General features: G+C 37.7%; 1 protein-coding gene across 1 annotated transcript in view; it reads right to left on the bottom strand.

The window, feature by feature from the left end:
* Positions 1-2,329: 2,329 nt before the first annotated feature.
* Positions 2,330-24,675, bottom strand: part of KCNC2 (potassium voltage-gated channel subfamily C member 2) — a 101,873-nt gene continuing 79,527 nt past the window's right edge. The window contains exons 2-4 of the mRNA XM_085320521.1: positions 12,092-13,022; positions 9,512-9,679; positions 2,330-5,408 (exon numbers count right to left, since the gene is read on the bottom strand). Of these exons, the coding sequence (XP_085176647.1) occupies positions 5,272-5,408; positions 9,512-9,679; positions 12,092-13,022 (1,236 nt within the window). The 3' untranslated portion in view covers positions 2,330-5,271. The remainder of the gene's footprint in view (positions 5,409-9,511; positions 9,680-12,091; positions 13,023-24,675) is intronic.

Here is a 24,675-nt window from a genome sequence, read left to right as displayed (position 1 = left end):
AACTTCAACTTGCCTGAAACCTTTGGGTTTTTTTCTAATTTCTTCTCACTCAGTTAGTACACAGGGTAACTATAATGGAATTGTTGAAGCCACTGCTTGTAATACAGTATATTAATATATTTGTTTTCTCTTTCTAGTAGCAGTTTTCCATTCCAATTTCCTTTATATGACTTCCGCATGATTTATTCTGATGATAAATGCCCCCTCTTTCATATAGTTTAATTCATTCATGACTTCTTAATTCATGTCCTCACATTAAAATATGCTGGCAAGTTTGCTCTTGATAGATTACACCCTTCACCCTCTGGTTTTCAGTAACCATTCTCAACAYAGGCTTGCTTAAAATTCTTTCTCTTTTAAGAGTTTTAATTTCATCTAAACCTTTTGTAAGAGGACATTTAGGAGTAATATTTTTTTCACACATGAAAACGCCCCCTCAYACACAGCTTGATCTCAATTTGTTTAGCTGCATGTTTCTTACCAATTCTGGCTCCAGCTTGCAGAGTATACCCATAACGCTACTAACAGTGCATCTCAAAATTAGCTGGAACAGCAAAGTTTTCTCAGTGCTGAATGAGGCTTCATAAGAATGATAAATGTGTCCAAGCTCCCGTAATCTGCTCATCTCTTCAATATATGTCAAAGATTTTGTTCTAATCATCTCTGCATCAAGCCTGCTATGACACTAGCTTATCTTTCAAAAAGATGCTAATTTTTGATGTTACAGCTTTATAGCTTTTGAAGGTGAAAACGCAACAGCCTTCGGTAAATTGTCTGAATGGATATATTGTTTATAACCGTACTTCTAGTCTGAATTTATCTAGTTTTGCCTTATTTACACAATACTTAGCTAAGTGTTTATATGCTCCAAGTAGGGCCAGAAATTCCCACAACCGCTCTTCAATGACTGTTTGATCCTCAGGTTACCCACATTTCCAGGGCTGAAATGACTTGAAGGCCTGGTAGATATGCTCTAAGTCCAACAAACTGGCACAGTGACATCTCCCCTTTACAAAATACCAGGGTACCCACATATTTTAAAAAGATGGCCAAGAAAGAAAGTGGATGCAAATGTGCTGCCTGTCATTTAGACAATACCTGTGTTGTAAGAACTGTGTTACCCCAGAAAGGGAAGTCTCGGTTCRAAGTCTTCCTCAGTCTGAGAAAGCTAAATCTTGCTGTTCCACATCCCATGAAAATGCCCATCCTTCCCAGACACAGACCGTCTACCTCTGTGGGCCTTCTTGGGCCCAGGAGCAGGGAAAGCACAGGAGGAAGCTGGTCTTTGAAGGCTGGTGGTTAAACAAACTCTTTCTCTCAGAAAAGTCACACTTGGGTTTGACATATGAATAGTTAATGGGCTCACCTTGTCCTCTATATCCTTTTTTAAAGAAAACAGTTAAATACGCTTGGTTGTCTTGGGGAAAAGCAAGCAGCCGCAATCACGAGAGTCTGGACTCCCAGTTCTGTGCCTGTGGAGATCCTGATTYGACTTCTTTGCCTCCAGAGACAGAAGACTTCAGCCCAACCACGACCATTACTGTTTCCTACTGTCTTGCCCAGCATAACGCACCAGGTGATCCGGATGCCATTTTGGACACCTAACTGTCCTCAGGTAGCACTGAGKAAAGTCACTTCCCTCTGAGCACTGGGTCTCCTTTGGTGGCCAGACATGAGCCCTGCACGACCAGAACTAGCTGTAAGTCTGTCTGGGACAGAAGAGAGCCTGACTGTACTACTCATAGAACAGCTGAGACACCTTTTGAATTTGGGTAAACTAAGTAGACTGAGCTTTTGTAGTATGTCACTGTAACACACTTCCCAAAATTTGAATACTTTTGAGCATGCTTTCCGAAATCATTCTTACATTCCAGCGCCTCTTCTGAAATATATTTCAGAACTGAACATGCTCCAGTAACAGTCTCTCAGTCCGTGTACACGTATGTACCAGCTCCCTCAGCACTCTCTGATATTCTGCTTGGGTATTCAGGGATTTCAGTCATTGCCACAAATACAATATTGGATKAGGCATTTTAATTAATCATTTATCACCTCTAAGTTCCTTTTTAGAGTTACTTCATACTACGACATACTAAAACTACTTTGAGCCAATTACATCTATCCCAACTAGTATTTCTGCACAAGGCGTGACATTATTAACAAGAAGGGAGATTTTAAATTGGCTTAAAAGCCAGCTCATGCTAGTCTTTGAATTAGCTCCTCATGTACCCCAGGAAACGGGTGTGAGGATCAGAAGGATGGCCAGCAGCAGGGAAAGGACCGATACAGCTAAAGAAAGCGCATGAGCCACTTCAGAAGTATGTTCCAAGTTCCTCCCCAGATCTTTCGCCTTTTATTCTCCAGTTCAGGTATTACATTTCCACTGGTTTCCACCAGGATTGTGCATGCACCTTGACATGTTCACAGAAGTTCCACAATACAGAGTTTCACAACTGGGATATGTCCCTACAATCGGGACACCAGGGTGACAAACAGATTCTGGAGAATTTCTCATTGAATGGGATGGACAGAACATAATTATCACATCGTACCACTACAATGCTTCATAAACATAGAATAGACTGGATCCATTTACCACAAAAATCACAAAAAGTAACTGATCAAAGAATATCTCTTTTATGTAAAATATACATTTTTAGGATATAATTTTAATACATCTTACATACTTATTGATGTTGGGTTTGCAACACTTTGAGTAAAAAAGAAATATTCTTGCTGCCAGAATTTTATTTCTCATAATACTTATAGTCTGAGGTAACAATGAAGAAAGACTGTGCTGTGAACAGAGTCAGTGATGTTTGTCTGCAGTCACGTTTCTCTTATCAAAGTGAAAAGTAAACCTAAGATTTGGCAGGTACGCTAGAATTCATATAAATATAGATCATGGCAAACTGAGGAAGCAAAGACTTATGCAAGCCTACTCTGTCCATATTTGTGACCTTTGCAAAATATACCATTATTATGACAGAAATCAAGACAGATGTAGTTTACATCACTATCATTATAAGTGTGTGTCTTTGTATGATCCACAGCACAACTTACTGCAGGAACCAGGAAGAATATACACAGGGGTGTGGGTCTTTGCATGGAGTCTTAGCAATGATGACTTGATCTCAGCTTTCCTTGATATAGATAAAAACTGATATTCCATGCACAYACATTTTATTTACAGCTGACTCATCAACAGTGACTAGTCACCCCTTCCTCTGGCAGCAGTAATCATGAGCAGTCTTTAATCTTCTTTCACAAAYTCTACTTCCCGTGTAAAGTCTCAGTGACCTCTTCAAGGCGCGAGTTGTTTATCAGGGCCCATTCAGCAGCAGCAGTCTCTTTCCAGTACAGTCCTTGGTATGGCTAAATTCCATTGTCCCTTTTTCAGCAGTCAAAAATCCATGATAAATTCTGTACAACACTGTAGTTAATATAACAGCAGCACCAGATATTATATTAATTCCTTTGCTGAAAGCTGTTTGCAATTATCTATTGACCAAAATTAAACAAATGTACATCTCTAAATATCAGAAATGTATACTTTGATAAATACATTATTATACAAGAATTCTGACATGCAGGTCATGCTGTTGGGCTAGGCTATATACAGGAGAACATGTTACATGGTCAACAATAAGTTATATTTCTTTTCCTAATAAAAATCAAAACATGACAATCAGGGATTATTCAACAATCTCAAGGATACCTTAAGATTTGGGGAGTTATGGTCTTCCCCATGTAGTTCTAAAACTCTATGTTTTATGGTAATTTTTCCTCACCAGCCCAGAATACCCAATCTGCTATTGTGTTTGTCCTATTGCATAAACATAGGTTTAGATCAAAGAAAAAGCTACTAGAGGAGATACAGTTTCAAAATGTAATGAATGTTGGTTGCTAGGAAACAGGATTGATGGTCATGCAATAGGCAACTGATCAGAACTATAAAATCATTACTAAATTCCACTCAAAAATTCTTCATAGTGCCTACGTGAGTTAGTCTAAATGATACTAACTTGCACTTGATATATAAATATATATATATGTATCTATACATATATGTATAGTCCACATGAAAAAAAGAGAAAAGGAGAAAAATGTCCTTAGTTTATCTTAAAAGAGGGGAGCCTTTTAACAGTATCTCAGTGCTTTATGGAGACAGATGGAGAATACAGTAGACAGGCTGCAAAACAGACAGACAAACAACATATAGGACAAAGCACCTCAAAAAACACTGACTGAAGAAATTTTTGAAGCTCATGAGCCAGAGGTATAAGGCTGGTCAAAAATCCCACTTGAGAATCACTACCCTCCTAAAATTGTACAAAAACAACCCAATAATCTTGATTTACTTGGTACTCAGCCTCTGAAAATGTTGAAGAACCCTGGAGTAGAGAAATGACTACAGTACCAAGCAGCACTTGCTAGCTTAAAATTGCAAGCCTGGATGGCGTTTACCTTTCTTGCATGTTTTGTGCCTTCCCCAAGCCATTAAGAAAGAGATCTGGCTTCTGCTTGCGTGTAACCAGTAATGACAACCTCTTTGCAGTTATCTGTGTGCAAACAACCGGAGACATTCAGAACTCTGATACAGCAATCTAATACCAAAGTAAGTTAATCAAGAAACAAAGCCATTTATAAACAAGTAGTTTGTTAAAAAAAATAAAGGAAAAAGTTAAACAAAGAAAAACAATCTCACATGCAGACCAGTTTATCAGTGCTTTCATTTCAGCAGGATGGTACAATGCAAGAACACACATCCAGAGCCATCTGTGGTCTCCGTAATCCGCAACACGGCTTGTCAGGTGATGGAGACAGGATGGTCCATGCAAATGAGCAGACCCGAGTCACATTGTGTGCAACCAAGACACGATTCCAGACATCTTCAGAATGGAGTAGAGTCACAAGAAATGAAGGTTCAATGGAGTGATTGATAATTGGTTGGAAGCACATTATTTAAAATATATCTCCCTGAAAATATGCTTATTTATTGAGTATACTGGCCAATGGCATCCACTAACTGTCCTTTTATTGCCACAGGAAAGTAGGACAATATAGTAGATAAAAGCACTACCTTAGGTAATTTTTAAAAGCCAAGATAAAAATCTTCAGCTACCCAAGTGGCATTTCTTACTACTGACAGTTATATCATGCAGGAGTTATACCATATTTGTGGAGCCTATAGTTAATGCTACATTTATTTCCAGTATGCGTAAACAGTATTTGAATTAATATTAATGTAGCCGATTGACGCCAGCTGGTTTACAAGATAGAAGGGATAGGAGACCGAGAGCGCCTTAGAGGACAAGGTGAGCTGTAGGGTGATGTTACTGGAGACAGTCGCAGAGCATTGCCTGCCAAGCCAGCTATGTTGTTTAAGCTTCGAGATTTTTCGTAGCCTTGTATGAGAAAATGCACAGACATCAGTTGAATTCAGCCAAAAAATACACAAAGACAAACAATACAATGTAATGTAATCCAAGGAGCTAACTGGGACTCGAAGGGAATCTGCCTGCAAGCAAACTCAATCCTAATACAAGTTACTACTCAAAGATATTAATAAATTAAATAATTCACAAATTAATGCAGCTATTCTTTCCAGGAAGTGAAACAGAGCATCACACAAGAGCTCTGGCCTGTTCTTCTACATCCCAACTTGCACTCAGAACCACTCTGTTGGCTTCAGCAGGGTTGCACAGAGTGTAAGATGAAGGATGCCAAGAGGGTTGTTGGGAAACCTATCTGCCTAAGCATATCCAAAACTCCATTGAAAGAAAGGCCAACTATAAAAACTGTTAGAATAATACAGTTGCTATCAAACCAAATTCCTAATAAAGGAACATTTTTATTTAAAAATAAATACAACAAAAACCAGATGAAATGGCATAAAGTATTTGTAAGGCATTTCTACAGAGGATTTAATGACATTATAGTAAGAAAAGCTCCATCTTCAGATTTGTTAACCCTAACGCTTTCTGTCTAATATTAAAGTATAATAAGATAGCAGAGTTTGACATACTTGCAACTCCTTCTCCCTGGCAAATATAAATCACCATATTTGCACTCATTATCCAGATGACTAAAATGAAATACAGTTTTATTCCACATAAGCAAGTATCACAGAATTAATCACTAAATGAGGCAATCACATAATAACACTTCACAATTTGGAGAGAATATTGCACTTGCAGATATTGCACTTGCAGACATTTCTGTTCACATACACTGTCAGCTCCAGCTGCTATTTTTGGTGACATATAGRTTGTTTTCACTTTGTAAAGGCTATGGTATAAAACATCACCCCCTCACTATCTTCATATTTAASTATTTTCGGTAACGCCTGAATAATTTCACCTATGAAGAAAGGGATCCGCCCATTGGTCTGCAGAGAGCTATCAGCAAGGAGAATTTAATGAAGACCAAGCTTTTTTGGACTACTCTTCCCTCATCCCATGTCACTTTTCCTTGATGTTGCTGGACAGGACCTCACTCCTAAAAGGACTGAGATACCTGTTTCATTATAAGCAGGAGAAGTTCTTTTGATTTTAATAGCACTACTTACTTGCTTATTAATAGCAAGCATGTATCTAAGTATTTGCAACGGTAAGGTATTCAGGTGTAAACTGCTTACAGGAAATACTGAGGTTTTTCCTGCAGCAAGTATAAACTGACAATACATGTAAACCTTACATGGGATGTCACCAAGCATTTTCTTTTTCTTATTAAAGCAGTTATTGGTTCAAAYCCCATGTCTCAGGTAACAGACCACAGGTGATCGGCATCTTTAAGAAAAACCAAGTCGTACGTTCCCTTCAAAGTACACACTCTYTTCGACAATCACTGCACCCGTTTGTGTTTGCACAAGTCTCCAGCTACTGAGCACCATGGTGAAAACATGTGCAGTAATAGTAATAGAGACAATTAATGGTTCTTACTTACTGAAAACTGCATGCTGTAAACCYGTACTTAAAACAAATGTGTAATCTCATGTCTGCTTTAACATTGTGCAGTATCTTCTCCAGATTGCAAGAGCAGGTTGGACTGTGAGGCTTCACGAACCTCTGACACATTTCAAATCCAAACTCCAGTTTCTGAGTTTCTATCAACATTTATATAGATTAGCAAGAATCATGTTTGAAAGAGGAAGCCCAATCCTAATGCATGTATTTAAATTTTCCTCTAAACTTAACACTGGCAAAAAGATCTAAAAGATCAGGTAGCTTCTTTTGCCACACAGAAGCTAGGAAACTAATATTTTTAATATTCTTCCTGTTACTTTTTTAAGTAATAGTTTTTTTCACTTTTCTATAAGCAAAGAGGAACTGATAGAGGAAGGAAGGCAAGATGGTAAAAGCAGTAAAGAAAATAGGAACTCCTAAAAAATGAAAATCAGATACACAAGATGAATAGAGATAGAGGCATAATCCAAACTTGGTCATTTCCAGGTATTTCAATGGAGTTTGGATCAGTTCTGAAGCAATATCTCCTTAGAGATGGAGATACGATGCTAATGCAAAAAAGCTCAGAATAAACAATCATTGAACACAACTAAGAATCAATCAAGGAACCAACCAAACCAAAAGGATATATCAATAGAAAATAAAAAGGGAAAAAATGAAAAACTAGTAGACTTGATGTGTGAATTAAATTCAGGTAATCAAAACCATCTGGATGTTGCTTGAAGATGTTTTCCGCTTATGAGCTAGCTTCCCTACTCCATCTAAAATAAACTCCAAAGCCATTGGCTAAAACATTTCAGCCTAGGTTAAGTTATCACTAGGGCCAGTCAAAGACCACATTTCTCATTGAGAAAATGTTAGTTCTGAACTTAAAAGCCTCTTTTTGTAGGACAAACTATGAAAAAAATGGATTTCCTCTTGAATCTAGATTTTGAAATGAAAATGTTCATGTAGTCCCAGTATAACATATATTTCATTTTTATATGAWATATACATATCTCCAGAAATTAATGACTGACTTCTTTTAGTATTTCTGAACTGTTCTAACTACAGCTATTGCTAAGTGAGCAGTCCTGAAATTTTTATACTAACATCTCTAAAAGGGCCTGATCTTGCAAGATGCCATGGTAATCTGCATTATTCAGGTGTCCTTGACCTCTTCAAAAGACTAGACCCTTACCATTAGAGGTTTTGTGAATAACTCAAGGTATCTAGAAGTCAATACAAGACATATTCTCATTAGAGAATTAGGTCCTAAAATCTGAGCGCAAATACGTGCTCACAACCAAGTACCACTTAATCTAAACATTCTATTCTATAGCAATATGTAAAATGTAGGAGAATAGACACTATCATATTCTTTACGAATACTATATACATTGCACTGCGGTTGCACATCTGCCTTCACAGGTTTAACCTACTGAGCTCATGGTTTTGAAATGTGAAAACATATCCTCTTGCATTTTGCTGAATAACCAACATAGTTTCTTTTAGAGCCTGTGTCTGGCTGGGACTGCTACATTTGCTGCAAACAGAGCTAGTAAAAAAATAAATCAAAAATCTCAGCCAAAGTTGTTTGTCCAGTGCCACATGGCTACTGCAGATGGTGAATTCTGAGAGAAATTGCACATCTATGACGAGGAATATGAAAATTATTAGAATGCTATAATTTGCCAAGAAACCAAAGCTAATCTTGTATAAGGAAATGGCAAGATTACCACCGGCATTGCCAGTTCTTGTGCTATGCCCTAAGGTTAGCCTTCCAGACACTGCCAGCTCTGGCCCGTTCAGATAGTCACATAATTAATTGTATGAGTGACACATAATGCCAGAAGGTTTTGCAAATGCCACCCGGAGAACCCAAACCTAATGAACAGTGAGTGATCAGATTTGAACAGGATGGAGAGCTATACAGGACATTTTCAGCACCTTGCAAGATCACACCTCTTTTTTTAAAATGTAGTTGAATTCTGATTGGAGTAGACTGTGCTATTGCTGTCACCTTTAAGCATTAGTGGTGTTTTACAAAGAGGAAACTTTTTTTTGTAACATTTTGTGGCAGAAATCTCAGTAGAATCTCTCGTGATATGGTTTGTTGTGTCCAGAACAAAAATACTGTTTACTTCTGATATTTCAATGTTTTAAATGGAATTTATTCAGCTTTAATTTTTACTAAAAAAGTTACTAAGTGTAGAACAAAGTTATTAACTATTTAATCTGCCTTTTGGAATGAYAAATGGCATTGAGTGATGAGTGCTTGAATGAGGAATGTCTGAATTACAGGCTTTTCCATAAAAAGTAACAGACAAATGAAGACACAAGTGGAATGAGGGTCCAACATCAAGCACTTTTTTTGAAGACTGACAGATAAAGTGTGTTTCGGAAAGGAAAGCAAGAAAAGAATGACTAGGAAGAAATAAGAAGATACATTGTGAGTACAATTTTTCCTATCAGAGCATTGTGCACACGATTTTACTCTAAGCTTGCTTTTCACAAGCACATTGCTGAGTGACCTTTTATGATCTAATGAAAGAAGTCCATACCTTTCCTGATCCCTCCATCAGTAGCACACGTGTAATCACCTGTTGTCAGTAGGAAACATGTTCCCCCTCTTCTGTTTTTGTCTCTGGTACTAGAGCGTCTGATGGGAGGGAGCCTTTCACCAGGTGAGAGTGGCTGCTCACTTCCTGCACTGTCTTCACCTGATAACACTGGTTAAAGCACCATGCCCATTTACAGACAATAATGAATGAGGAAATGAGACATCACAAAGAGCTTACGTTGAATGCCAGATATTCCCATCACTCAAAAAATAGTCATAAAGTAAATCATTGGAAGAAAATAAGATTGCAATTCATCATTCATCAGTACAAAATGGCAAAAATATATTTTTTTCCAAGTACAAATGATCTTTTGATTTTCTGTTCTTCTTTTTAAATCTCACTTAATGTTCCACTAACTTAACATGAAATAAAAAATAATCAAATCAAGATTAAGTTAGTTGCATTTTGTGGACTGTAACCTTTCTGAGTATAGTCAATCTCAGATATTTCAAAAATGAATTTTTTATTTTGGCTATCCTTTTTATTAAACAAGAAGCCATGCTAGTCATTTTTACTTAGAACATGTTCCTTAACATACTTTAAAAAAATCCTCCCAGAAGGGTTAAATTATGAMATATTTGGCACTAAAACCTCCTTCAAAATACACACCTAGCATTCATTTCCAGGCTTGTTACCATACTGGTATTGCTTGTCATCATAATTACCCAATACTAAACGCTTTCTTTCATCTGTGTAGTTAATTTARTCCAATGGCAAAACTCTAACTCTACTCATCCCAAAGGACTCTTTTTAAAATTATCTACTATTTCAGACTTGGGCCACACTTCCAGAAAAAAATCATCTCTGCTCAGTAAGGGATGTAACAGGTACTGGCATGTTATTGACTTCAACTTTACCTTTGCATTTAATGCTGAGCAGGTGCTTTTCTGAAATGGTAATGCAAAGAAAGGGCTATATATGCATATAGATTCAGCCTTAAAGTTTGCACAAAATTCCTAATTAGTCTAACAGAATTCTCCAAACAAAATGAAGTTAGCATATACAATGTAAGTGGTGGCACTACCAAAGAGAAAGTTAACACTTAAAAATTGTTCCTTTTGTGTATCCGCTTTCTCACTAACCTCAAGGATTRTAACACCTTGTAAATAAAGCTACAGACACACTAGAAGTGTCTCTTTGCTCTGATCATACTGAGCCTCCTCCATTCTGGTACACCTTTAGCAGGACCTGATGACTTGAAAAAGCTGTTTTCATTAACACTTTAAAGATGTCATCTGAAAGTGTGTATCAGTCAAAGCACTGTAAAACTAACTATATTCCGCCCACCATGCAAGACCTTTCAAGGGTTTCCATCCTCTTAAATATCCTTAAGATGTTCAAAAAGCTGTGTTAACTTTGTCTGTGAACACTCACTCGGAGACTGAGCTTCTTTAAACATAAATGCTATTCAGTAGCAGAGCAACAGAACAAAGAAGGATATTTTTCAGAGACTGATTTCCCAGATTCTTCTTTCTAAAAAATAAATTTCAGTTACTGAATGACATCAGTCATGGTTTTTGGGGGGTCTTATGATCACTTAATAACTTCCCACTAGGAGTCTAATGACTGGTCTGTGAGCTTTGTAATCATACTGTGTTTGGCTTAAAAATAAATACATTCAATAAACAAGCAAGCAAAGATCGTTGCTGCTACAAATTTGTTTCAATTATACTGTAAAATAATCCTCTCTCTTTAATTCAAAAGACACAGAATTTGGGGCAGTGGTTTGGAGGAGTAGAGGCTGTCATTTGATTTTTTTTTCACAGAAATTAGCATCAGTCCAGGTCCATGACTTGGGGCTCTAAGAGTGGAGGTAATACAAATCATAAAAATCAACACTGATAGCAATGATGATGTTGCTGGGGATTGCCATTTTCATTTTTGCTTGACAAATTTTACATCAGCTTTACTATTATCATTCAATTAATAGTAAATACCATGCAATGTCTCATCTAACAGAGTTGAAGGAGGTTCCTCCTGCCAGGAAAGCAAAATCAAATGGAAAGAAAGCTAGAAAGAGAATTTCTTCTTATTTCCTTTGAGTGCTGGGCTTTTTATGTAAAGCACCTGTTCCTTGTAAGTGGCTGCTTCTTTTTAGGATCTTATTTAACAGCCCACTGTGTGGCATAGGCAAAGCTGATACAAGAGACAAACACTGAGGCAAAACACCATGGAATTCAACAGGGTGGGACACGGTGGCTGTTCAAATTGTCACAGTCATGCAGAAAAACAAGAAACATCCACACAACACAACGAACAACAGGCAAAAAAAAAGGTTGATATCATCAGCAGGAAAGCATTCGCAACAGAGCAAGCAAAACTGTATAGACCAGCTACATATAGAATTGGGAACATCACTGTAACTATTTTGTCCTCTACAAGAACACGCAAACACTGGAGGGGAGAAGGGTGGGGGCTATATCTGCTCATTGCAGAAAGACTGGCTGCTTTCTGACACCTACCAAGCATACTGGTCTATAAAGTGTTTTGAGAGGACATGCATTTCTAGTGGGGTCCTACCTGATGATCTGTTGTGTTCCATCAGCTGGTTGTCCTTGCCCAGGCAGATGTCCCCCTGCGTGCTGTTGCAGGCCATGTTCAAGTCCGTCTTGCAGAACGTAGGGGAGCTGGCTTGAGGGGCAGGAGGGATGTGCTTCTTCCGCTTCCTCGGCAGTTTCTGCTTTGCCATTGCCAGGGAGTAGTACATTCCAAAATTGTTAACAATAACAGGCACGGGCATGGCTATGGTCAGCACCCCGGCCAAAGCACACAAGGCCCCCACCAGCATGCCCGACCAAGTCCGCGGATACATATCTCCGTACCCGAGGGTCGTCATGGTGACGACAGCCCACCAGAAGCCAATAGGGATATTTTTGAACTGCGTGTGCTCGCTTGCTGACGGGTCGTTGGGCTGGGCTCCCACTCGTTCTGCGTAGTAGATCATGGTAGCAAATATCAAAACACCTAGTGCCAGGAATATTATCAGCAGCAGAAACTCGTTGGTGCTGGCTCGCAGAGTGTGGCCCAGCACCCTGAGACCCACAAAGTGCCGGGTGAGCTTGAAGATTCGCAGGATTCTCACAAACCTTACCACCCTGAGGAAGCCAAGCACATCCTTAGCAGCTTTGGAGGAGAGCCCACTCAGGCCCACTTCTAGGTAAAAGGGCAGGATGGCCACAAAGTCAATGATATTCAACAGGTTTTTGATGAATTCGAGTTTGTTTGGGGAAAACACAACACGGACTAAAAATTCAAATGTAAACCACACCACGCAGACTCCTTCCACGTACGTCAGAGCAGGATCTGTCTCAATTTCATACTGTAGAACAGCTTCTGTCCCGTTGACAACCTGCTCAGTTTTGTTTATAATAGTATTGAAAGCCTCATGTGTTTCCAGGCAAAAGGTTGTGATTGAAACTAGGATGAAGAATAAAGAAGCAAAAGCAATAAACTGCAAAAAAAGAGAGGAAAATAGGACATCAGAACCTTACTTTAACAGTAACAAAAAATCGACTATCATAACTTTTATGCTGATTCATCCCCAAAGCTCCCCATTTTTTTCGCAGATTTCTACTCATGAAACTCATGAAGCATTCAGCCCAGAGGAGAACAGCAGACAGCTCCCACACTGCATGAGGCCAAGAGTCTAGGAGCAAGGAAAATGTTGGTGATGGACACTACTGCAGACTGCCATCCAGAAAAGCGGCAACAAATTCTTCAATCCACATTAAGTAATCCGAATTCCGTTCAGGACTTAAGACATCTTATGAATAACCCTCAAACATACCCATTGCAGCAAAATTTAAGGCTGTCAGCCACTCAAACAGAGATGAGTAGGAAACTGGGCTGACCCTAAGAGTCTTTGAATTATGGTTCAGGAATTTACACCTGGTCTGAAGGGTACCTCAGCATGTCCTAGGAACAGATCCAAATAGAAGGTTTCCTTTGGATTTTCAGTAATTCACAGACACAGAATACTCACTGACAGAAAATGTCTTTGGCATCATAGCTAGTTGGTTGCATAGCCTGTCTAGTTGAGTCATCCACAGTTTTGTTGAAAATCTTCACTTGTACTCTTTGGCAGAACTAAAATAAACCTAATGTACTTGTCCTCTCTTCTAGGGCCTTTCTTAGCAAAACACTTTATTACTTTTACCCAGCACTGAGAAATCAAGTACCATTTCCCAAAAAGCTAATACACCAATGTCCTTCACCCATCGTCATGCTTCTGCAGTTCCTTTGCTCAGAAGGAAAGCTCTGGAAAACACAGGGGCTGAAGCAGTCTCGCAATGTAAGACACAACTTCAGATGTTTTCYAATCACATCAGATTTTAACCACTAACGTTAAACTTGGTTTTGCTACTTCTCTCTCTCAGGTGCCTTACAGTGCTCTATGCTGGGTCTTGGTCTCTACTTTTTTGTTTGTTATATTCCAGTAAAAAATGGGTCCAGTCATTTCTATCAACAAGATCAGATGAAGATATTTTCCTTTATCCCATTTTCAGAAATGCATACAATCATTTCATTGAAAACATCCAGGACACACAGGATCTGGAACAAGGCGGCAGCGCTTTACTGGTGCTTTAGGAGTGCTCTACCACAGCCCTATTTTTGAAATTACAAATCCAGGACATTCTGAACAAACAGGGAAATCAAAATACAGGTGTTCTAGTAAGGATACTTGAACCTATAAAATACTATTAATCTGGAGACATCACAACACTTACCTAGGACTGTTAAGCACAGCACTTACCTAGGATTGTTAAGGATTTAAGGCTCTTTAAGTCAAGTTGTAACAGTTAAACACAGAAGAAAAACAGCATTTCCAAGACAGGATCTCACAAAAATTAACACTGAGCCAAACAAGAGGGAGAGATAAAAATCCTTACATCCAGCAGAACGCATAGAACAAAAAGATATTTCGAGGGCACATGCTCCTCTGCTAACTTWTTTTTTTTGAATGACAACATTTTACCAGCATATCATCATTCCATGGTACATGAAAAGGCAACGTGTCCAAACACTCCTCTGAGCTAGGATTTACAACATGTTCTCAAACGTCCTTGTTATTTTGGAATTCCAGCTTAATAGACATTTTATAGCCACTATCACCCTCAAACACATTTTCTAAAGACTGAACATTTTCAAAGGTATTAAGGCCCAAAGAGGTAGAATGATACCTAAGCAGATTTTTGAAAATATCATAGTACATATATGCTTCCTTACACAYCTAGCAGCCTGAAATTGGACCATTGTGTGATATCAAAGCAGAAATAAAACAAAACGGCAGCAGGTGACTAATTCTCTTAGCCTTTGATTTTTATAATCTTAAATGCTCATTTACTAGTAAAATAAAAACATGTAATAAAAAATTCAGAGCTTAACTTATTCTMATGAAGCAGTCTCTTTATCCTTTTTAAATATTATTTATTTTACTAAACAGACTTAATGTGCTTTGTATTTGTCTTAAAACTACTCAAAAATCACTCAGGGTATCACTTTCTTAATCTTCTAATACCCTACCTGAAACTGAGCACCTTAACAATGTCCAGCAAGTAGAAAAAAATATCATGTTCTCTGCTACCAATCTAATGGAAAGGGCATCKTCGGTTCTGGGTCCCAGAGCTACAGACAGGAGAGACTACGGCAGCAGTAGGATGTTGGCATGTGAGCACACCAAGACCTTGAATCTCACTGAAAAAAATTCTAGTTACAGTGGAGACGATGTGGTAGCCATAAGCAAGAATGTCTCCATTCCACCACTTTAATGCAGACTGCAATTTTATTGTAAAGCCCATTTTGCATACTTTGGTAATCAATCACTGAATCACGATTCAGAATTGTGTGCTAGAATAGATCACTTGGGCCGGCATGGCTCTGTTTTCCTAATACAGAATGTTAGTTAGGTGACAAAATGTTGTCTGTGCAACCTGTAGAGACAATTGCTTTTATTCCGTGCAACAAGTTTAAATTTGYAATGAGGGTCTGATTCGGACTGACAAGCTGTATCTACCCATCTAAAAAAAAACATATAACTAACATATATCTAATACCTATATCAGACATTTGTGCCTGATTGGCTTCCTTTTCCCAATCAAAGGAACTAAGTTATTTCACCCAGCCCTTCAATTACAAACACTCTAAATCTGATCCCTTTCAGAAAGGACTGACTCAGGGACTGAACTGAACAACACTTAACATCCAGTCTGAAYTTCCTGCTGCAAACTAAGCAAACAATCCATCTAGCTGATTTTTACCAAGTAGGCTTTCTGCCTTTGCCTTAACTGCAAAACTGCTGCAMATTCACAGACAATTTCTTCCTGGCACCTGACACCAGTATAAACACACAAGCCCTAGCCCTGCTTGAGACAGCTACCGTCAGCAAACACAAACAGATTTATATAACCTAAGTGAATTAATCTCAGCAGATCTTTGTAAATACTCTCCCTAATGCCGACAGAGAATATATCAGACTCTAAGCCAACAGTGGGCTAAGAATGACCCCTGGGATGCTATGACAGCACCTTCCAGCATCTTTTTATACGGTGCAAGAGGGTACGAGGCAAATGAATCTGTGGAGTTTAAGGATCACCGATGCTAAGTCATGCTCTATTCTGCAATTTTGGTGAGGATTTTTAATAGATAAAATACTTTTTTAGAAGCAACACGTCTGCTTATTTCAGGCCACTGTGAATGTTTTTCATCTGAGAAAAACAAAAAATTACATTTAACCTAGCCAAAAAACAAATTTACCAACAACCTSGAAATAATAAAGACTATATGAGCCTTCAACAATACATTGAATCTAGTAGTAGGTAAATAATTAGCATAGCACCTTTTTGGGGCTGCTTTTCAGCAAAAGTGTCCTCTCTGGTTCAGATTCTTTCCAAAATCACCAAACAGYGTGGGACTTATTATGGGCAGAACTGCCTGACAAGCTTTTTATTACTATAATGTATAACATTGACACTGTGAAAAGCCGCAGTCCACTTGACGTTTGACAAAGAAGCTAGGAGTTTTTAAACGGTGAACCTACATTCAAAGACACTTTATTATCCCTACAGGAGAAAAACATTCAGTCATTTTCAAGATCAGCTGAGTATCCTGTTATGATATCCTGACGGCAAGCATATTTCAGAGGTTATAAAAAGAAAGGCAAGAAAAAAGAAAGACGAGAAAACATGGTTTTCTTAATCCAGTGACAGATTTCTTGATAATCCTATGACTTCCATTCATAGTAGTATAAAATGAGATATACACATTTATCCATATACACAACCACATATATGTCACAGACTTTGAGCGAAGACACTCATTCTTTTTTGCTACTCCATATATCTCTTCTTGTATCTCGTTTCAGGCTGTAAATTCCTGATATCAGGACATTACAGACAGAGTTTGTGCAGGACCTATCACAATGAAATTGCATACACATGAAGGACCTATGATGTTATGGCAATAATCAGAGAGTTCAAAAAAAAATAAAAATAATACCAATGTGATAAAGAATAGTTTCTCAATGAATAAAAAAGAGCTTGGGGTTTTATATTATATTAATAAAGTCATTTTGTTAAGTGGCACTACACAAGTTCAGGCAACAGGTTGAATGGAATCTATCAACCTCTTCACAAACAGCGGTAATGATAGAAACTGAGTTAAAACTCACATGCTAGCCTTGCTTTCCACTATTTTCTTGCTTCATACTAATTCCATATTCTCATTTTAAAGGCAATGAGCCTCAAAAAAAAAAAACACATCTAGTTTTGTCACACGAGTAACCACCACATTTCAGACACAGCTGGTATAGATTCAAACTCCCAGCTTCTCTTGTGGATGGGATCACTAGCTGAGTTCTGCTCCTGAGTCCTACTAATGTTCACTGTAACTGGTGTACCATCCATAACCGTTATTTTTCATGAGGCACATAAATCTAAAAGGAGACTGACAGAYCAYCATTTGAGAAAGGCTATCGAAAGAGATAATTTTTTGYTTGAATTACTAGTAACTCTTCATTATGGGAAGTTCTGAAAAATTAGGTTTTGATCAGCTGTAAGACAAATACAATCTTCCTGTACAGCAAAAACATTTCCTTGACCTCCTCTTTTGCACTGAAGAATTTGACTCAAGCACATGGCTTAAATCAGAATTGAAGAAAAAGCCTCAAATAACATCTTAATAATTATGATTATTTTCTCATTTCATAACARTTTTCCAGAAATAGCTGTTTCTTGTTTGTTTCAATGGGCATGATAAAATTGTCTTTCTTCTTTTAGTTTTTTTTTTTATTCCATGGGGGCAAAATGTTCTTAAGTGAGAGAATGGTTGCAAAGATAGCCCAGTGGCAACAAAGGCAGTCATTTCCAGAAATTATTTGAATTAAGAACATTTTTAATGCATTTGGACTGGAGAGAGCACAGTTAAAAGGAATATTAAAATGTTTAATATGTAATACAAAGCATGCAGAAAGTTCTTCATTAAGTTAAAGCTCTCAGTAGGCTGACAATTTCCTTTGCTCATATTTTGAAGGCAAAACCCACTTTTGTTCCTGTGTGTAAACATCACAACATCACATTTCAAGCAAAGCTGGTACAAATTCCAGCTCCCAGTTTCTCCTGTTGATGAGCTCACYAGCCAAGTTCTGCTGTTGAGTCCTACTAATGTTCATGATAACTGGTTTAATCACCCACAACCTTGGTTTTTAGTGAAGTGCACAAACCTAAAACAAGTGGCAGATGCTTGCAGATAACTGTTWGGAGATGAATAATTTTATGATACCTATTTTGACGTGTGTTCCACGTGGAAGAGCCGCTCAGAGTTTAAAGCAATTCCAAATGACAGCCAGTTTTAGGAAAACAAGTTGAGCAATTTGGGAGTTATCAGAACTTCCATGCATTTAATGACCTGCTTTATCTGTACACAGCTCCTGAAGTGCCTCGAAGAAATTAGAGTCAGTTTAAAAACCTCGGCTGCAAACGACCTGACAACAGTCTCTTAGGCCATCTTTCACTTTCACAAGAGAAGAAGGTAGCCGGTCAGAGGGTGCTGCGACTCAGGTCTGGCCCACCTGTCCGAGCTTCCTTTCCAATGCAAACCTAGTCATAGTCATGGTGCACACCTTGATTTTGTCCTGTAATGGAGTCAGGGCATGGCCTCAATTATTTTAAGGTTTACCAGCTTAGACATAGCCCAAATAAATCAGCCACACATCAAGAAATTGATCCTCATACTCAGATGTGTGATTCATATTCATAAAATCATATTAATATTCACTATTYAATACATGTTCTTCCCTTCCTCTCTCTTAAAACATGCTGCTTCTACATACTATTTGTATTCCAAGATGGACAGGTCACAGTCAACTAAGTGGTTAATGCACTGTCAGTTGTTGTTAATCCTCACATTTTGTTTTATAGTTAACTTTTGAATAAAATCTATCATAGCATTTTAGTATTCTCTCAGAAAGATTCTGTATCCTGTCTGAATACAATTTATTCTAGGTTGAATCTCAGTATCTCCTCCTTTAGCTCCCCTCACTGTATAAGGTATATTTTCTATTATGAGTAATCAGTAGCAGCTTTTAAGGTTCAGTTAGCTCATTTGAATTTCATTGTAGGACTTACAAGGCTTGCCCTTGATACACTCAACTACAGAAAAAGAAAACTACTTAATATTTAATAAGGCCTTGGAAATACAACAATTTGTATTCTCTAATGCAGGTATAGTGCTGACTTTAAGAAAAARTCTCTAAATAAATGTCTTCACAGACACATTATGAGGCTTACCATATAACACTATATACTATATAATACAAAATACTAGAGTAATTCTGAAAAATCAAAGAAAATACTTTGGAGATTTAAAAGTAAGTTCCAATGGTGTCTGTTTACATTTGTTAGTTTAACCTTCATCTTTTCATAGTTCTGAATATGACACAAATTATTTGAAAATGGATTCCATTTGTTCAGCTCACTTACCCCGAGGCTATACAAGTAGAGATAATCTAGGCACTAAACGCATCCAATCTCACTAACTACGACAATTTGATCAGATACATTAATTAATTGTATTTTATAACATGATTTTTCTTCATATGTACTCTAAAACTGATATACCCACATTACGTCTTGATTAAAAATAACCTTAAAATAAGATAGAGGTTATATCAAAATTAATTTCAATCATTCCCATCATAAACATTATAATCTAATATCTATTTTTTCCTCTCTCAAGATTCAGGGCAGAAAAGTCTCTGTTCATGTAGATTTTCTTCATATTTGTCATGTAACAGTTTCCATCAGCCTTTTTTACTCTTCCAGGAACTCAAACCTCCAATTTTTTGAATTTCTCTAATTCTCTGGGAGAGAGACTCAATCAAACAGGGAACAAAGCCAATGTCATGTACTATTTCTGATCCATCACAGCTAACTGGCAATGCTAATTTCTTTAAATCAAATCTTGTAGCTGCTTAGCCACATTCCCGTAAACTCCAGTACTTTGGGAATTCAAGAAACTATAACTATGGATATTATGCAAGCAGAAAAAGAAACTGTATTCGTAAAGTACAACGATGTGCTTCACTAATAAGCAGCAGCTAACTGTGGAACAAAATCATAGAATTAGGTATTACAGTCTTACTTCCTTGTATTCCTTAATGTTCTGCTCAGGTGAAATTTAAATATTAAAGTTCATTCTGCACAAAAACTCACCAAAAAGAGAAGCTATTCCAAAATCTCACCAAAAATATCAGTCTCTTCAAGACTTAAAGTTTAAATTTCTCAAAGTTGCTATTCTTCCCTAAGTACAAGCTCATCTTGGTAGATTACTATCCCACTCAAGAAAAAGGAAAAGTCATAGATGTTTTTATGTTGTGTTATGTTTGGTGCACTACATCTGGGTATAYTGAGTAGGAAACAGAAGACCACCAGTAGCTACTTATCAGACTATTGGAATTTGAAATATAAACTCAAACCAAATAGGCCAGCACTACCGTTTTGCATTATCACTCATAAATCATAATCTCCTATATTATCACTCTCCAAATATTAAAGAATAGATACAGGTATAGAATTTTAATGAAATCTTCAAGGAAAAAACAAAAACCTATTAGAAGAATTAGAAAACACAGTTGGTAGAGCTCTTGCCAACGTTTTAAGTTTTTATCTGAACAGCCTCCTGTTTTTAAATCTCCAGTGCAGTTCTTTCTCATTTGTACTCTCTCCTGTTAGCATTATTTGGCATTTGATCTAATGGTTAACATTCTGTTGTTACAATTCTATGCAGCGTCATATTTAAATGAAAAAATCTATATATTAATACACTGTTATTGATATAATGTTTAAGAACAGYATATAGGACAGAGAAAAATATGCTTGCAAAGATTTATAGTGTGAGAGTATTTATAGTTCAGACTGGCTACCATCTGTATATAGTAGTGGGAACACAAATGTTCTCTTGCTTGCTCATTCTCTTCCCATTTGTTACAGTCTCACAAAGCAGTTTTCTTTCATTACCAGCTGGAGCACAGATAAAAAGGTTATGAATGCCCCTGCTCATATTCAGGAATCCAGTTCCACAATTAAGTCGCTCTAATTCAGCGATCAGGTAAATCAGCAGCCTGATAATAGTCTACACCAGATAAATACCTGACTCAACAAATCTACATTTTAAAGCATATCATAAAGAAAAAGTTATAAATTTTGCTGTATTTTAATTGCATTTAAATGACATATATCTTCCCAAAGGACCAAAAAACAATTTACAAACTTATCGTGATACATACATATATTCTGCTGCTCAACACAGATAATTTTGCTACTGCTATGCAGCTGGAAAGAAGATGTGATAGTGCATGTCAGTGGTGGGTCAAAGTTTCTGTGATGGAAGTCCCAGGGACAACACGCATCTGCTGTCTGTGACATTCCTACACATCCCCTGAACTTCATCCCTAATTGGCTTATTTCCACAAGAGTTATTAATTTCCCAAATGACCATTTCACCTTGGACAAACGAAAATTATTTGACTTAGTTGTTGCTTTCAGAGGCTAAGTCAAATATGTAACACCCAACACACAGCACACTACCCACTGCTTATGTTTTTTATTCTTGAAGATGCAACAGATCTTCTGGTTAAAAAATAATTGCACTGCTCCAGAAGCTTGCTTTTCTCATCCACTTGAATCTATCAAGCTGATTTTACTTACGGTCTTTCTGAGCCGTGACTATCCCAGTAATATACTAGGTTTTACAGCCAGTTGCTTTTAGCTAGACTTGGCATTTCCATTCCAGCAATCATTTTTTTAAAAATGCATCAGCAAGGCTCATTTTGACCTTGCTTTATTGAAAATGTCTGCATGGTTACATGGACTGATAAGCAAATCACTACCACTCATTCATTAAACATTGTTATAAATCTACGCACTAAAACAGGCAAAAAATTTCCAACAGCTGCAAAAATGCAATGCATGCTCTTCCTGGAGTTAAGGGAAAGGTAASAAATAGAAGAATTCTCTAAGTCAGTGTTCTAGGTTCTGCTATCAGATATTCAGAGGTTTCTTATTACTAATGGAGCATCTCACAAAAACAAGCTAAAACTCATTGAATGGCTGAAAAAGGTAGATTYCAAAGGACCCATTTCAGACAATGCCAAATTTACATTCTTTGCCAAGTTAGCCTCTCTGCATGCTTTATTCTCCTGCCCTAGACTACCTGCTCTTCACACCATTACAGCAGAGATTAGGCTTTGGGACTGGCAACTAGAAACAGTACATACACACACTGTCTTTCCCCACTTGACTTGTTATGAAAGCTTGTATTTGGCTCAGTGGGTCAAAACTGGGAAAAGTATTTAGTATAATATTATTTATCATTCATACACTTTCACACCTAAGCAGACAAATAAAGAAAAGAGAGAAGTCTTAAGTAGAAGACAAATTCATGAAAAATCTATTATGCTGTAGCTTGTCTAGCACATCAATCTGATGTCCATTAAAGTTACAGAAACACTCTGTGTTCTATTATCTCTTTCTCATTTAAGCACTCACGTTCATTTATGTTGTAATTTTTCTCTCACTTAGAGCAAGTCTGACAATGCAATTCAAAATTACACTTTGACAAATTTAGAAAATGTTACAAGTATGAGGTTAGTCATCCCTTAGGATTTTTAATAGACACCATCGTAGCTTTCAACAGAGAAACCTTATAACCAAATCATATAACCTTTTTGCCAACCATAATCTAATCAAAACATATTGGAATTATTTACAAGTTTTCTGAGCTTTCATCTTTCCTGTACAACATAATAAGACTTGTACTGCAAGCACTGGAATGGAAATTGCCAAACTACATCTTAAAAATTAAAGAGATGGAGCCATCTCCAAGATGTTCAAAAGCATTTGCAGCCTTCAAACACCTGATTACTAGGTCTCATTTGACTAGAAGCTTTTTCTTCTTTATGCTGCCTTGTTGGTTTAATTCTTCACAGCTACAGCACTGAAATACAATACAGATGATATTAACTGGTACCCCTACTGGCAGTTAGAAGAGAATAAAATATAGAATGGAAATGGAGATTAAAATTCATCTCTTTATACTGCTAAAGACCAGTCTGGAATAAAAAAACAGATTCTTAATAGTTACATGCTAAAATATTGAGAGATGAAATAGTCTTCCTTTAGTGCAGATTACTGCAATCTATATTTAATTACACACATAGAGAAAGGCTTCATTAAAAAGAACATTATAAAAATTGCAAAGTGAAGCACTTAAAAGTCAGGAAGCGCCTAAAATGAAATTACATGGAGCAACCTCTACTCTGCCTCAGTGGGAGTGCACGGGTTGGGAGATAGTCCTTATTACACAACTGAAAATTAATTACGCGAACCCTGATTATGTCATTGCCTAAATCTTTATTACTTGGCATGGCAGTCTTAATGACAMCCTTTCAATGCAGCAGGTTGTGTGTAGTGATCTAGGTTTCATAAAAGGAAATGAGGAASCCAGAAACTTTATCATCTGGCTTCTTCCAGGAGCTGTTACAGATGCAGAACCTTGCAGGCAAGCACACGCGAGCCCTCTGCCCCCGTGCACTAACACAGCAGCCAGTTTGGGAAGCAATGTGAACTATCTCATGGTACAGCACAGTGCTGAGACTTGGGAGTCTCAGGTTTCCCGGCTTTGATATGAAAAACCTCTAGGGAGCACCGATTTTTCTCCACCCACTTGTTAACAGTTTGAGCTATTCTGCCAYTTAGTTTGCAGACTGCCCCTGTCCTGCTACTGCCTTTTCTCTGTCCTTCATTTCTTTTCTCAACCTCAGCTGTATTCCTCAGGATTAGCATTCCAGTCACCTTTCCTCTTTCTTCTTTTGAGCTTCCCACCCTTGCCTTATTTCTATATCCATATCTTGCATGTCCAGTCATTCTGTATTTCCATACGCAACAGCTAGTGYGTCTCCCCTCGTCCCTCCAGGCCCTCAGTTCCAGCCCCTTCTTCCAAGATCTGTCTCCAGGCTCAGCCTTTACTTCAYATGCTGCCCTAGTTATTTGTCCCAGTTTATTTGCTCAGCCAACCCTTTGCCCCTAGTCTCAATCTCTTTATCCTTCTGCCTCCCTCCATTTTTGYAGAGGCTCTTAAAAGTCCTTCTCTTCTCCCCTTCCTTGGTCTCCAAATGCAACGTCAGCCTCTACCTACCGCAGGCTCCTCATCCAGTGGCTCTAAGCTTCCAGTCACAACCTCATCAGGATTTTTATGCACCACACTCTAAGAGTCCCTGTGAGGTTTCTGTGACTTTTATTTTTGAAGGGCACATGTGCCTGCAAACTCATCTGCTTTTTCCAACTGGATCAGTTGATCTAATGAAAGATWTTATTTCTTCCTCCAAACCTTGTCTTACTCTGCATCTGAAGGTTTCCACCCCTGCACTAGCTAGATGCCAGGAAGGAGGAAGGGAGCACAGGATAAAAGCTGACCTTAATTAAACAAATCTACCATCTAATAAAATTAAAACAGTTCCTCTTCAGATGAACATTTATGCCTTTCTATTGTCAAAACACTGGACTTTCTATAAAATAAAAATAATATCTCAGCTTTATCCTTTCCCTAAGCCA

The sequence above is a fragment of the Rhea americana genome, unplaced genomic scaffold (assembly GCF_003343005.1).
Source record: "Rhea americana isolate MKP2758 unplaced genomic scaffold, rheAme1 scaffold_64, whole genome shotgun sequence".
NCBI classification, from domain to species: domain Eukaryota; kingdom Metazoa; phylum Chordata; class Aves; order Rheiformes; family Rheidae; genus Rhea; species Rhea americana.
The sequence above is the reverse complement of the archived record's forward strand: the minus strand, read 5'-3'. Positions and strand labels throughout refer to the sequence as shown.